Consider the following 15,333-nt stretch of genomic DNA (forward strand, 5'->3'; position numbering starts at 1 on the left):
ATTGATTTTTCAATATCTTGGAAGTTTAAATCCTATATTTTTATATCGTGTGTAATTCATTTGTTTTCTAGTCTAAGACAGCGAATCAATCTTTACCCGATTACGGCTTTTCAGCATTGTTCCTATTCTTTTCACTTCGGCGTAGTTGTTCTCACTTGCTCAGGGATATCGTTTTCAATGCCTGCTTCCTAAATCTCGCATAATCCCTTCAGATTTTGTCTTTTCGTAGTGACCTCACTTTAGAAGGTTTTTGTTCAGGTAATGTACTTGAAATGAAGCAGACACTTTATCAGTTCTGCTTAGTTGTTTATTTCTTTAAAGGTTTGCCTTAGTCCAAAGACAGAAACAGAAAAAAGTATTATAGTTGTAATACTTCTTAACGAGACTAGAAGACTGGGGACGTGGGGTGGAAGCCTTTGGAGTAATGCTCCTCTTTACAGGCACAGGAGCACCTGTCTCTAAATCATTCTAAATAAGGGCCTGCTTTTAGAAGAAGCAACTACTGAGCTTCATTGATTTCTTTTTTGATAATATTCTGCAGTTTCTTCTGTCCCTTCTGTAAGTATCACAGAAATGTATGTTTATATCTCTGTAATTCTATAATTGCTGTTCAATCAGGAGCAAAGTAGCTATGAGTATTATGCCTCAAAAATAATCTCTTTTTGTTCTGTACGTTAGTGTCCTTTATGCCTAAGTTTGGTATTATTAGATTTGCTACTTGTTTGTGTCACGTTACAGATTTATCTTGCGAGGGTAGTATGCTTAATGTTTTCTTTTAAGGAAGGATATATATATATATAAATGGCTTCCTTTTTGTGAGATAAATCTTTTAACTGTTTCTATTCAAACTGTTGTTACTGGGTTCAGCCTTGGAAAGGTTTCTTGTTTCTTATTAAAGGAAAAAAAACTGAATTGTGATGGCATGTTTTAAAATAAGAAATCCCACACAAAGCTAAAATACTGGGAGCCAATGAAAAATCATCACTAGGTTATTACTTTTGAAGTTCAGCTGCTTTCTATCTGTTCTCAGCTAAACTGCTAAGAAGGGTATCGCCTTTTCTTTTGTATAGTGTCCAGGACTGTGAAACATAAGAGCTAAAGGGGCTTAATCTAATCATTTCATCTCTTCTCCGCCTCTCTCAATCCCTGAACGTGGTAGACAGAAAGTACATCACAAAGTTGTGATAATTTTTGATGATTTGATATGCCCATGACTTGTGTAAGGTTGTTTGGTTAACTGAAAATTATGAACTAAATTGTGAAACAAAGATGGAGATCTCTAAAATGTATGAACTTCAGTATCCAGGTAAAATTAACAGAAAATTTTAAAAAATTCAAATAATAGAGTTATGTTTATTTGTTACTTATAGCAGGCTCAATATATAAACAATGGTATGTCAATTATAGCCCATATGTAACCATAATTTATATAGTTTTACCAATCAGTTATATGTAGTTTTATAAGAGTGCATCCACAAAGTGGTAATTTGCATGTCAGGGCCTTACTATTATCAGAAAACTGCCTCGATGCTTTTATGGGTGTCTTGATTTTCTTCCCTCATTAATTGACATATAAACTCAAAGTTCATAATGAAATACCTTTTAATATTGGACAGTATTTCTGATATTGCTAATTAGAAAATTCAGAATGCAATTTATTCAATATGCATTATTATTTTTTGCCAACTGATTATCTGTTTATTTAAATAGTCACATCTCTGTTTAATGAAGCAGGTATATCAGGTATTAGGTAGAAAAAAATAGCCCCTTAGCTTTTCCTTATCATAAATTTAGAGCTTTTATTTGCATCATGTAGAGAATGATTCTTTTTGTTCAATCTCTGAAAATAATTACATGGGAGTGTCTTCGTGACTGCAGTCTTGGCCTCCTTGGTCACGTTCCTTTTTCCTCCTCTGTCTGTGTGTGAAGTCTCCCCTGCGTCCCTCTTCTAGGCATGTATATGATGCCCTCCTGGATAATCTGGTTAGTCTCTCCCCTCTAAGATTCTTTCTTTGATTACATTTGCAAAGACTCATTTTTTGCCATATAGAGTATCATTCACAGATTGTAGAGAGTAGGAGTGTGGGCATCTCCTGGGGGACTGTTTTCAGCTCCCACAATGGCAAAGATAGTCTTTCTTATATACTCTCACAGAATCTTAAAATTGGCCTAGTAGAAATAACAAACAAACAAAACCTATGAATAAAATTTAGACTCATTTCCCTTCTTTTTTGCTTTTTTTAAAGATAAAGATTTGTAGTAAAATTTGAGTTGAATTAAAGTGAGATTAAATTATGAATGAGATTAAATTATATTAAGCTATCTTAAAGTTTTAGTAATTATATCTATACATTTTAAAGTATTGTTTATACTACGTTATTTGTACATTTTAAAAACACATTTATTTCTTCAGGATTCTGGTCATTGGTAGAATCGCCAGATTCCCCTCTCAGATATTGCTTATTTTCCTACTTAACTGTGAACTTTTGATTACTTTTTCTAACAATTTCTCTTCTTTATTTTGATCCCACCCACTTCTAAAAATTACTTAAATCATATTACAATATATCAGTGTGTTAAACTTACAGTTATATGTCAAATATATTTCAAATATATAAAACATTTTAAAAATTGCCTAAGAATAGATTACAATATGTTTTGAATGTATGTGTATGTTTCTCTCTCTCTACACATACACATGGATATTTTAATCACATTTAAACACACACGTAGAATATTGGTATTCAACATTGTACACTAGTATGGTATGGCATATCTAGTGTTTATATATTTTATATTTATTATATATTTATATATTTGAATATATGTTAGTTACAGTAGATATTATAAATTACAAATGACTTTATTTGGTTATTTATTTTGACCTGTGCCCCATACAATAGTTATTTTGATCAGTATCTTGATTTTTTTTTTTTTTTTTTTTTTTTTTTGGTGAGGAAGATTCATGCTGAGCTAACATCTGTGGCCAATCTTCCTCTTCTTTTTTTTTTTTCACTTGAGGAAGATTAGTGCTGAGTTAACATCTGTGCCAATCTTCCCCTATTTTTTGTACGTGACGTACCTCTACAGCATGGCTGATGAGTGTGGTAGGTCCACACCCAGGATCCGAACTCACAAACCTGGGCCACTGAAGCAGGGCACATGAAACTTCAACCACTCTGCCACAGGGCTGGCCCCTCAATATCTTTTTTTTTTTACATCCCTCTTTAAGCATTTTTTTTTAAGGAAAAGGTTCGTCTCATAGCACACAGTTGTGATTTTGGAAGTATAATCTGGGCAAATTGAATTATATTATTTAGTACCTGTGCCTTTTCTCTTGGTCTATTACACATTCACTCATGAAGCCCAGTGTTGTGTTCAATACTGGTTTTCAGAGTATGCTAACACTGCTAACCAGCTGAACACATCCACTGTTTTTATATACAATTGTTGGCCGCCTGAGGAGCATCTTATCTCAGTAATTTTCCAGTCCATAGGAACAGTATTCTTTGGCAAGAAACATTTCAAATGATTCCTAGAATGAATACACAAAGTTTTTTTACGTCTTCACTATTTTACTAAATTCTTTCTTACATTGTATATTTGAGTTCTAAATGTCATTTTCTCAATAAAATTTGACTTCATACAGTTCATTAAGTCAATTTGACTTTTGCACAAGTACGAGTTTCTTTTATTCACTTCCCTATTTAATCTAAAAATATGTTTTTTTCCCCTCCCCAAAGCCCCAGTACATAGTTGTATATCCTTATTGCAAGTCTTTCTAGTTCCTCCATGTGGGCTCTGCCACAGCATGGCTTGATGAGCAGTGTGTAGGTCCCTACCCGGGATCCGACCCAGTGAACCCTGAGCCACTGAAGCGGAGTGCACAAATTTAACCACTTGGCCACGGGTCTGGCCCCTAAAAATGTCCTTTGATGGTAACCTCCCCAAAGCCAAAGGGTTAATTTGGCTCATTAAAGGAGCCTGATACATTTTTTTATAATGTTGCAAAATGTTACAGTTTTACAAAGTGTCTTATTTACATTCTAAAAAAATTCATTGTGGTATTATTTTCATTAATATATTCTTTTGAATGATTTGATGTATTTTCAAAATTTTTTTTTAACACTGTGCCGATATATTTAAGATACACACGGCATGTAACTTGTGTAACACAGCTTTATAACTTGGACGAATTTTCTTGCTGCCTTCAATATAGTTCAATAGTATAATTTTTAACAATTGTGCATTATTCCTTCACTTTTTGCTATTAAAAGTAGCACTAAAATTAATAGACAAGGATATAGTTCTTTGGACACATGTCTGATTATTTCCACGGGGCAAACTTCCGTAATTAGAATTGTTGAGTCATTGAGAATAACTTATTTTGAATTTTTGATGTATATTGCCAAATTGCTGTTTGGAACTTTTATACTATTTTATATGCATACTAGCAGTGTAAAAGTCTTTTTATTTGGTAGTGTTATGTGAACTCTTCTACCCATCAGCTATTAGACTTATTCTCATTGAAAGATCAATCAAGCTGGCTCGCTCTTGTCAGTTTGCTATATATCATGTGCTTTTTTGAGGTTGTAAGTTAAATGGTATAAAATCTTAGCTCATCATCTAAAAAAATCTTTCCTCTGAATCTGAACTCAAGAGAAAAAATCTAAAAAGTAGCCTTTTCTCCCCCGAACCCCTCAAAAATGTTTTGTGAGCAAGGTTTAGTCAAGAAAGATTATATTCCTTACCCACTGAAATGTCTCTCAAGTTAGATTTCTTTAGATTTGTTATAATACTCTCAGCTGGTTACCACAACAATTTAGGAACAGGAAGTCCAAAGTGAGGTGAGGTGGCTTCCCCAGGCAAGTGCATTTGTTTAGGAAAGTCTAAACTGCTGTAACAAAAGGACCTCCAAAATTCAGGGGTCTAAAGAACAGAAAAATTTCTTTGCCTTTTATGTAATGATCACAGATAAGTATTCCAGACTTGGCCGGGAGCTTTGTTTTACTTATCATTCGGGAACCCAGGCTATATATAATCTGTTACTAAGAAAGAAGGAAGGAATTGGGTAATTAAGTTTCCACCCCAAGAAGCAGCACTAATAGAAATGACTGTTGGGAAGCAAGAAACAGAACTTTTGGAAACAAAATATTGGAGTCATTCAGTGAATGACTGCACTTTGGGTTTACCCTGTGTACAAGCTTATAAATTAACTTGTTACTGTTTCTTGCATTCTGGCAGAAAACATGGGACTCCTGAGTCAGAGACAAATGATTTTATTACTGACAGCATAGTAAGCAGTATGAGCATCATGTTTGCATTGGCTCCTCTCGTCTTCCAAGTCCCATGACACTATGTGGTTCAGATAGATGCTACTCACACAGTTGGTTTGCATCATAGCTAAGGACTATTCATCTCGGGCAACCTATTCTTTTATAGCATGCAGTAAGCAAGCCTGTTTTGTGTCTTCAAGGGAGACATCACCTCATTCCCCAGGGTTTCTTGCTACAAACACAACCCTGAGGAAGGCCTGCCAGTGACAGTCAGGGCCTTGTATTCTCGGTATACTCACCCAGCAGAATATATAGGTGTGTGAGAGACCCATGGAGGGACTGTTCCTTCTCACACCCATCTCTCAGTAGTCTCTGCAGACATTCATGTGCATAGCAGGATACACAGTGTTCCAGAGAATGTGGAAACTATATTCAGCATGAGATTCTTTACGTTCTTAAAGTTTCAAATATTCTCTCTGCCAACAGATACCTGCAAAAATAATGATTGGTTCATATTTGTCCTTTGGAGGAGCTGTAGAACCATTTGCAAAAGAGGGAAAAGATATGGGTGGATTAGGCGGAGTGATTTCAATGAATTAGCTATTCATTGAAAACTGATTTCTAGCATTTTATTTTACCATAGTCTGTTCTGGGTTGATGAGAGAGCAAAAGGACCTTCTCTCAAACGTATCTCTATTGTATATTATACTAGAAATTCATGTGGCTTAAGGGACATATCTTTTGGGATAAAATACTCCTGAAGTGGCATTGATCCTATTCATTCATGTTTTTGTGATAATTACTTGAATAGTAGCAACGCATTGCTATGATTGGCTTCAGTAAATGGGAGGCATAATGAAGGAGAAAGAACTGAGTTCATATAAGTTAGATGTTTGTTTTCACCCCTCACCTGCCCCTTCCGTTATAAGTCATGATTTATTCTTTTTTGGTATCTGAAGGAAGCGCTGTGGTTGCCATTTAAGAGCAAGGAAGTGAGTGTCAGAAGCTCTGTGTTCAGCTTTTGGCTCTGCTGCTTGGTGTCTTTGGGACTTTTGGCAACTCACTTAATCTCACTTAATATTTGGGTTATAAAGATTCTGTGAAATCAAGTGAGATGTGACTATCAAAGTCTTCTAAACTATAAAGTGCTAGACCAATATTTAAATACCAAGAATTATGCATACTTGAGGTTTTCTCTATTAAAGGAGACTAAAGAGTATGTTCTCTCTCAATCCTGAGAGCATACCGTAGCTCCTAATCTGAACACTTTTGGTCATACTCTACCTACTTTTACATTGTTTTATTGAAAAATGAAAACTTTGAAAAATGCTGTAATTTCAATCACTCGGAAGCCCCATGGATGGAGCTCACTTTGCTATCTAACCATGCTGATCAATTCAAAGTAGTACTAAGTCTACAAGGGTGGATTCAGTCAAAAGTGTGTTTGCGTTTTTATTGTTATTTTTTATTACTGATAACAATAGTGATACTTTTGGCAAATATAGGAATGGGTTTTTTTTTGGTTTTATATGGTAAACCATACTCGGAATACAGTGTCGTGGAATTGAAACATCTTTAAGGTCACCCATCTGCATGGTAGTTCAGGTTCTTGAGATCATTCCTCCTTTTCTGACTTGCAGCAGTGCTCACAAACTGTTATGCGTTATCTTAGAGTTCTGAAAGTATTTTAAAGCAATAACATCTCACTCTCTTTTTAGGTAGTTATTAGGAGTAAAAGTGGAGAGATCTTGTATCGTATTTCACCGTGGGCGAAGTATGTGGTTCGTGAAAGTGGTAATGTGAATTATGATTGGATACACTGGGATCCAGAACAGCCATATAAAGTGAGAACAACAAATCTTTAAATAAATGCTTGTTCCAATATTTCTAGGAAAATTAATTTTTACTTTTATAACTTTTATAGTAATGATCAATTTCTCTCTTCACCACTAGTTTAATATTTTACATTATAGTGCACCCATTATGCTGTACATACATATATTATAGTCTGTCACCTGTAGCCAATAAAATACAGAAGTGAGTTTTTGTTTTTTTATGTGTTTCTGAGGTTGAGGGGGGAAAGAAAACTCAATTTCTACAGACTGACTTTAAGGGCTAATAATTTTTTTTTAACTTTAACTGTAATTTCTGATTCATCAGACTCTTCAGTCATGTATATTTCTCACTGTCATGGGTTTGAAGCAGGATCAGTCTCCTTAGGAACAAGGAATAGCAAAGACATCCCATGACTGTATTAATTAGGGTAATTTCTAAGCCTGTCTTATTGACAAGAGTTATAGGTGTCTTTGAACTCACTTTTCTGTCCTTTAAGTTATTGGAGTTGTTGATAAATGCTTTGCATTTAATAATTATGTATGCATTTCACAGCTCTTATGTTTTCTCTAAGGCTTAGGCTCAAAATATATCTTCACTCAATGATAAGGCATAAGCCATTACATGATTACTCTTTTAAAATAGGTTCATTAACGTGATCCTAAAAAGGATTTTTTTTCCAAAAGAAAATTTAATGGATATAGCCAGTGCCTTTTATATGCAAAAATAGTTCTCAAGTATTTGACTGAGTTGATTTACCATGTCATTTAACATGCTTGATCAACTGGTGTCGCACCTGCTTTCTGGTCTCATTCTATATGTAATTTTATCTTCTGTAGTTTAAGCATTCCAGACCAAAGAAGCCAAGAAGTCTAAGAATTTATGAATCTCATGTGGGAATTTCTTCCCATGAAGGAAAAATAGCTTCTTATAAACATTTTACATGCAACGTACTACCAAGAATCAAAGGCCTTGGTAAGGAATAACTGTGATTTTTATTCAGCTAAAATTTTAATAAATCTGTTCTCTTATTAGAAAAGCTAATTACAGGTGTCTCTTTTTTTGTGCTAAGTGATTAAATATGTAATAGAAATGCATTTTATTTTAGGCTTCTCAGATTGCCCTGTAATAGTGATAGCATAGAAAAGAGAAACGGAATAAGATAGAGCAAAAGAATTCAAGATATTATTCCAATTTCAGTTTTAAGTAATGTGAACTGATGGCTTGAGAAATTGTAGATAAATATGTAATTACTTTTCTCCAGGAGGGAACTTTTATCAAGTTGAGTGGTCGTTGATTATAGCCTGTTCATTTTAGTCTGTTAGGGAAAAACATCTTACTTTCGTAAGGTGACTGGAACTCAGTTTGTATCAGAGTCATTGTATCTGTGGCTCTTGTCTGGATGACTTATTTGACAAATATCTATGGTGCATCCCCTATGTGAGACACATTGTTCTAGGTATTTGTATATTGGAGTGAAACGACACAAACCTTGTCTTCTTAGGTGCAACCAGGTGAGTGAATAGAGTACTGCTGAATTTTTGATCTAGTATGCTTTAAATCTGGCATTTTTCTTTTTATAGGTAATGCTTTTTTATCATTTCACAGCATCTTAGCACCTGCTCCAATGGCTAGGCAGGAGGATAAAGAACATGTGATTATTCTGCTCTAGTACGCAGTCTAAACTTTGGCTAGAGGAAAGGTTTGCAACTCATGGTTAAAGTTTCCAGTTATATATGGATCCTAATGATCTGTGATGATGGGATCAAGTTCCAGAAACCAAACTTAAATAACTGTGTGGAGAATTTAATGTTAATTATATTTAATAGAAATTATATTAAAATTATTGTATTTGAGATGTTTTGTCTTTTTGTAATGTAGTAAATGGTTTATGACCAAGTTCTTGCACAAGGTTCGGAAGAATAAGGTTCTCCTTCCTCTTTGTGTGTGAGTTGTCTCAGCCAGTACTCTGAACATCAAGCAATCCAGAATGATTAATGCCATAAAATTAATAATAAAAGCTATATATTGGTGCTTGATCATAAGAATAATATTTATTGCATAATAGGGAAATAAACTACAAACTATATTTTGTTATGAAGTATATAATTGATTTATGTTATCTGAGCAGTTATCTGGTACCACTATCAGGCCTGATAGAGTTAATTTGATCTTTTTTTTTTAACAATAAAAAAGCCAACAATAATAACTTTTCAGCAGACTGTGAACCATGAAGTTTATATTATCCTTTAAATTTACAAATCCCGAATTCTGAATGTGAATTTGTATTTGTTCCAATGTTAATTATGTGCTGAGATACGTGCACGAGAAGCTATATTGACATGAATTGGACTTTGAGAACAGAATAAGAATATTTTCCATGTATGTTACGGAAATGTGACTTTCAAAGCAATCAAATCATATTTGGAAATTTTACCAAATTGTACATTGAAGAAGAAAACCTGACATTTTTAGTTCCTTTTTTTTTTTTTAGAGACCAAAAGTTTCTTCTTCCCTGATTATTTGCTTATGTTAAAAATACTTTAGTAAATACTTTTAAGTGTTAGGGACTTTTAAAAATACAATACCTACGTTTTTGAGTCTCTTCATTTAGTGTTAGAGCAAAACATTTTCGGACCGAGAAAGGAGAGATTGTGTGTGCGCATGCGCGCTTGCACTTCTGTGCACACCTGCAACTTGAGTAATTCTATAGGTCCAAGAAATAGTGGAAAGTGGGAGACTCAATGCCGCTCCGTGGAAGCCGCCCTGTGGAAGAAGGGTTTGCTGGCGTGTCTCTGCTATATGGCAGCAATCACTGAAATACAGGGAAAATGTAAGAGAGAAAGAATACGGCATGCAATCAGTTACTTTTATTTAGCGTTCATAATCCTCAGCATGAATATTACAAGTGCAACTGAAGTTCAGAAGATGCAGATTGCCATCTTTAATATTCTGAATCCAAATTAAATGTATATTTGCATATCGTTTATTACTTGTTAAAATGAAGACATTTCAAATAGCTTGTTAGAGTGTAACCCTCAAGAACTAACTGTCCAATTTTGTGTTAGAAGGTCAGACAGGCAAAAGATGGTAAAGTAGTAGAACTTTTCAAAATGATCAAATCATTTACATGTAAATGATTTTATGTAAAATTTAATGTCTTTAGAATGAGGATGCTGTATTATATTTTTTTTTATTACTTTTTTCTTTTTAATGTGGCTTTAATCTCTGCTTGACCTTTGCTTGTATAGGATACAACTGCATTCAGATGATGGCAATCATGGAGCACGCTTACTACGCCAGTTTTGGTTACCAGATCACAAGCTTCTTTGCAGCGTCAAGGTAAAATGAAAGACTCATTATATCCGTTCTTATCTGAACAAAAAATAAAAAAATAAAACTAATTTTTACATTTTATATGATGTTGTTTTGTAACTTATTTTAGGGTTAACAGAGCTAACAGAAGCTGAACATTTTCTCTTCCTAAGATCATAGACTTTCTTTCCATCTAGCCTGAAAGATTGGCCCTGATTTAATGTTGCTTTTCTTGAAATGATTTCTAATAAAGAATATGCAATTACCTGCTGAAATTGTCTTGCACCTGGAGGCCCAAGCTTTAGTCAGAGAATCATGTCTTATGGAAGCCATTGTTGCCAGAGCTCACAGCCTTTTGTTGAAAGCCGTTGACTCATGTAGGAAGGTGACTGAGGAAGCCCTTGGTAGGACATATACTACCCACAGAAGGACTGTCCTTCTTCCATGTTGAAATACAAGGAATATGGCTCTCTGGGAAGAAATACTATGCATTTGAGGAAGTACTGAGCTGAATGACATCAAGCTGAACAAGTTCAATACTGTCTCCACCTCATGCAGCTTACACTGTGGTGGCATATAGACATTAATCCAATAATCATACATATTATGATTTCTACCTGTAATAAAAGCTACGAAGAAAATGACAGGGTACTGTAGTAGTATAGAATCAGAGGTCTGATCAGTTTAGATTAAGATTTGAACTGATGTTGGAACTCGATCTAGAACATGATGAAAGGTTAACTGGGGGCAGGAGTGAAGTGGGAGTAGGTGCATCGCACTCCAGATGTTGGGGAAAAAACATTGACCCATTTGCCTGTTTTTATTTATACTAGTTCTCTTTGAATAAGTTATCTGTACTTACTGTCACTCATTCCTTCACTTCTGTTCTTTCTTGAACTCATTCCAAGTCATCTGTCTACCTCTTCACTGAAATTGTGAAATCATGACCTTCACATCGTCAAGTCCAATGGTCGGTTATTAGTTTACTTGACTGTCAGCATTTGGCACAATTGGTTACTCCCACCTTCTTGGAACTTTTTTATTTCCTCAGATTTCAGAATATTATACCCTCCTGTTATTTTTCCCACTTCTCTTGTTGCTTCTTCTTTATTTTTTTGCCCTTTCTGACCACTAATGATTGGATCTCCAAATGCTCAGCTCTTGGTTCCATTCTCTTCTGTATCCATGTGAAGTACCTTGGGGATCTCATCAATTCTCGTCTATTCCTATGGCTTAAATAGACTTTATATGCCAACTCCCAAATTTAACTCTCTAGTCCTCTTCTCTGTTGTAAATTTCAAACAGTATGTGTTTGACATTGGGATATCAAATACGTATCTCATACTTAACATATTTCATACTAAACTCATACTTTAACAAATGAGATTCCTGATCTTCTCTTCCGGCCTCCTCGTCCTGCATCTTCCCTAATTCAATAAAGGACATCTTCATCTTCCAGTTGTTCAAGCCAAACATCTTTGCATTATACTTGATTCTTCCCTGTCTGTCCCTCCCTGCACTCTAGCTGTCATAAAACCTAGCCACCTGTAACTTCAAAATGTAACCCAAACCTGCTACTTCAACTGCTCCCACCCTGTTTTAGGTTTCCATTATCTCTTACGTGGATTATTAATTGGTCACTGTTTTCTCTTATCCTCATACCGTTTCTCTAGCCTTCTTTCCCTTCATACATGTGGACAACTTTCTGCACAGTGGCCAGAGGAACCATTTTATAATAAAAGTCAGATCGTGTTACTCTCTTGCTCAGAACCTTCTAATGATTCCCTGTCTCTTTCAGAATAAAAGCTAAAGGCCTTATATTGGTCCATAAGACCTCATGTGATCAAGGTCTTGGCTGACTCTCTGGGCTCATCTCTTTCCTCATCATTCCTCTCTAGCCACACCAGCCTATTTGCTATTCTCCAATGCTTCTAGCTCATTTCTGTCTCCAGTGCCCCATCTCTCTGATCATTCTTCCCTTTAGGTATTTGCGTACCTTGCTCCCTAATTCTTTCAGGTCTTCACTCAAATATTGCTTATTCATGACACTTTCACTGATGACCTTATTTAAAACAGCAAACTTGCCCTTCCCCCCAGTGGCTTTGCTTCATTTTGCTTTGGAGAAGTTATTGCTATCTGACATTCCACGTATTTTGCTTATTTGTTGTCTCCCAACTAAAATGTCAACTCTATAAGGGCAGTGATATTTATTTTGCTCAATGCCGAATCCCCAGAGCACAGAAAATTCCATGACACGTGGTAGATAGCTTAAGTATTTGTTGAACAAACAAATGAATGAATGAATGAAACTTTAGGGCTGTTCATTCATTGAACTTGCTGTTCAATGAGTGGAAAAGTCTAGGTGGCTGGGATAAGGAGAGGAAGGGGTCGAGGGTCATAGGATAAGTCTAAAGTTATTGCAAGGAGCCAGATTAGGCAGTGCAGTAGGTGATGATAAGGGCAGTGGTCTTTATCCTAAGGACAATGGGAGTGCAAGTATGATTTTAGGTAGAGGATGACGTGATCGTATTTCTATTTTTTAAAGATAGCTCTTGCTGCCCAATGGAGTTGGCTATCAGGAGACCTGTTCTACACTAAACATCATACAATATGATGGGAAGGAAGACAGTCACATCCCCTGCCCTCAAGGAGCATATGGTTTAGTGAGGCAGAGAGAAAACAGACTATCACAAGAATGATTATTTATTTCAAAGGGAAAGTTGTGGAAGACTGTAATATCGAGCTATTACATGGGTTAAGAAAGGCCTTCCTCTTCAGAGTGATTTTTGTTTTCTGTTTCATGCAGACTAGAAAACTGCTTTTAACACAGACTATGTGCATGTGAGCTACCCATCTTTTCTGCTTGGTGACAGACATGGCATATTATCTTGGCCTTCTCATACCTGAGGGCGTTCTAGTTTGAGAATATGTAAGTGCAGGAGGGATTGCCTCAATCAAGGCACCAAGGTCATTCAGAGAAATGCTTTTAAGAGCCTTCCACCCCCAACCATACACACTTGAAGGGATGGCCAGGTGTGTGAACAGGAATGACCGTGCTCCCCAGAGTAGCCAGGTTTGGAGATGGAAATCAGGAGCTCTGAGTGTAGAGGAACAGAGTTTTACTGTCTAGCTACTCAAAATGTGAATTTTTGTTGGGATGTGAATCTACATTTAATAGCTAAATTTAAATTATTGGGGTTTTTTTATTGAATGCTTTTAAATTTGCCTAATAACAAATGTTAAGCAACTTTGACTTGTATCTAAGAATTACGTCATACCACATTTACAAATTTAGTATATCTAGTACTGGGCTGGTGAAACAATTGACACACAGTGAATGGTTGTCTTGTTTGCTCTAACTGTGACGTGATCTCGGTTTTCCTGTGTTCTTTACCGTTAGCCGTTACGGAACACCTGAAGAGCTAAAAGAATTGGTTGACACCGCTCACTCAATGGGTATTACAGTCCTCTTAGATGTAGTGCACAGCCATGCCTCCAAAAATTCAGAAGATGGATTGAATATGTTTGATGGGACAGACTCCTGTTATTTTCATTCTGGACCTAGAGGGACTCACGATCTTTGGGATAGTCGATTGTTTATCTACTCCAGGTAGGTACACGTAACGTGCAAATGCCTTCTTTGTTTAAAAAAATCTCAAGGAATTTTACTAAATTCATTGTATGTGTACTTTCTCACGGGCATTTAATTTCTTAATTTGATTTTTAAAAATTTTATGAGGCATGTTTAACTTACTTACAGAATTTACCTTGTTTTGTATAGCACATGTTTTCATGGTGAGTTGCATTAAATTTCAGTTTTACAAATCTTATGCCATTTAAAATATATTGGTTATATTGCCATTTAGGAGGATTAATATGAATAAGTTTTTAATATGTAAAAGACCACTTTATCAGGTTGAATTAGTGATAGCAAATCTCCTTTTAATAGAAAAATATACATTCTTTTAAGTAGGCCTTTTTTCGAAATCATACTTTATGTTTTGCTATCTTAATAATATTATCATGTTTTGTACTGAAGCTAAATTATTATAACTATAATAACAATTAACATTTGTTGGTATGTAATATGTCAGCTCTGGTGCCAAGAGTTTTAGATATATTAGCTACATATTTTATTTTATTTATTCTGCACAGTAACTCTACATACACATGGTAAGTTATGACCATCTTACAGATGAGTAAACTAAGGCTTGCTGTTGAAGCAGTTTGTTAAGATTAAACACATCTCTGACTTCTTTTACTATGTAACTAGAAGGATGTTTAGGTGATTAAATCTAAATAGCATAATATGGCAAAAATGTCCTAAAAAATCAAAAGTACTATAAACTTGTATCCATTATTTATCATAAGTGAAAATATGTCATCAGGCATTTTAAAAGTAGCAGAGTGGCAAGTAATGTATAACTAATTTTTATAATACATATTTTTGAAAGAATTTAGCGAATTTTCTTTTGGATATTGCATTGTACATTAACACACACATACCTGGAAAACGAGCAGTATAGAAACATGCTTCGGCGAATACTTTGATAAAATGAGGAATTCTAATTTTTCAATGTAAATTAGATGACTTTTATATGGAGAAAATTGTTTTGCTTCACTCTTTTCTTGCTATCATACATTATTTTGTATTTCATAGCCATATAGGAATTGCTCATGCCAGATGAAGCAGCATAATATATGAGAAAAGACGCAAGAGGTGGGAGTGGGTGGCAGGGTTCCAGCCTGGTTTCACTCCCGTGCAAATCGATTAATCATTCCGGTTCTCAGGCTTTTGATTATCAGAGGAGGCAGAGTTTTGGGCTAATGCAATTTCCTCTGTGAAGGTATTTTGTATTTGTGTCACCTCTTGGAACATTGCTTTTTATACTATGGATTTATAACAAGT

General features: G+C 35.2%; 1 protein-coding gene across 1 annotated transcript in view; it reads left to right on the forward strand.

Annotated features, from left to right (window-relative positions):
* GBE1 (1,4-alpha-glucan branching enzyme 1) overlaps window positions 1-15,333 on the forward strand; it is a 245,737-nt gene that overhangs the window by 110,485 nt on the left and 119,919 nt on the right. The window contains 4 exon segments of the mRNA NM_001081940.3: window positions 6,995-7,120; window positions 7,949-8,084; window positions 10,361-10,451; window positions 13,825-14,034. Coding sequence (NP_001075409.1) covers window positions 6,995-7,120; window positions 7,949-8,084; window positions 10,361-10,451; window positions 13,825-14,034 — 563 coding nt within the window.

The sequence above is a fragment of the Equus caballus genome, chromosome 26 (assembly GCF_041296265.1).
Source record: "Equus caballus isolate H_3958 breed thoroughbred chromosome 26, TB-T2T, whole genome shotgun sequence".
NCBI classification, from domain to species: Eukaryota; Metazoa; Chordata; class Mammalia; order Perissodactyla; family Equidae; genus Equus; species Equus caballus.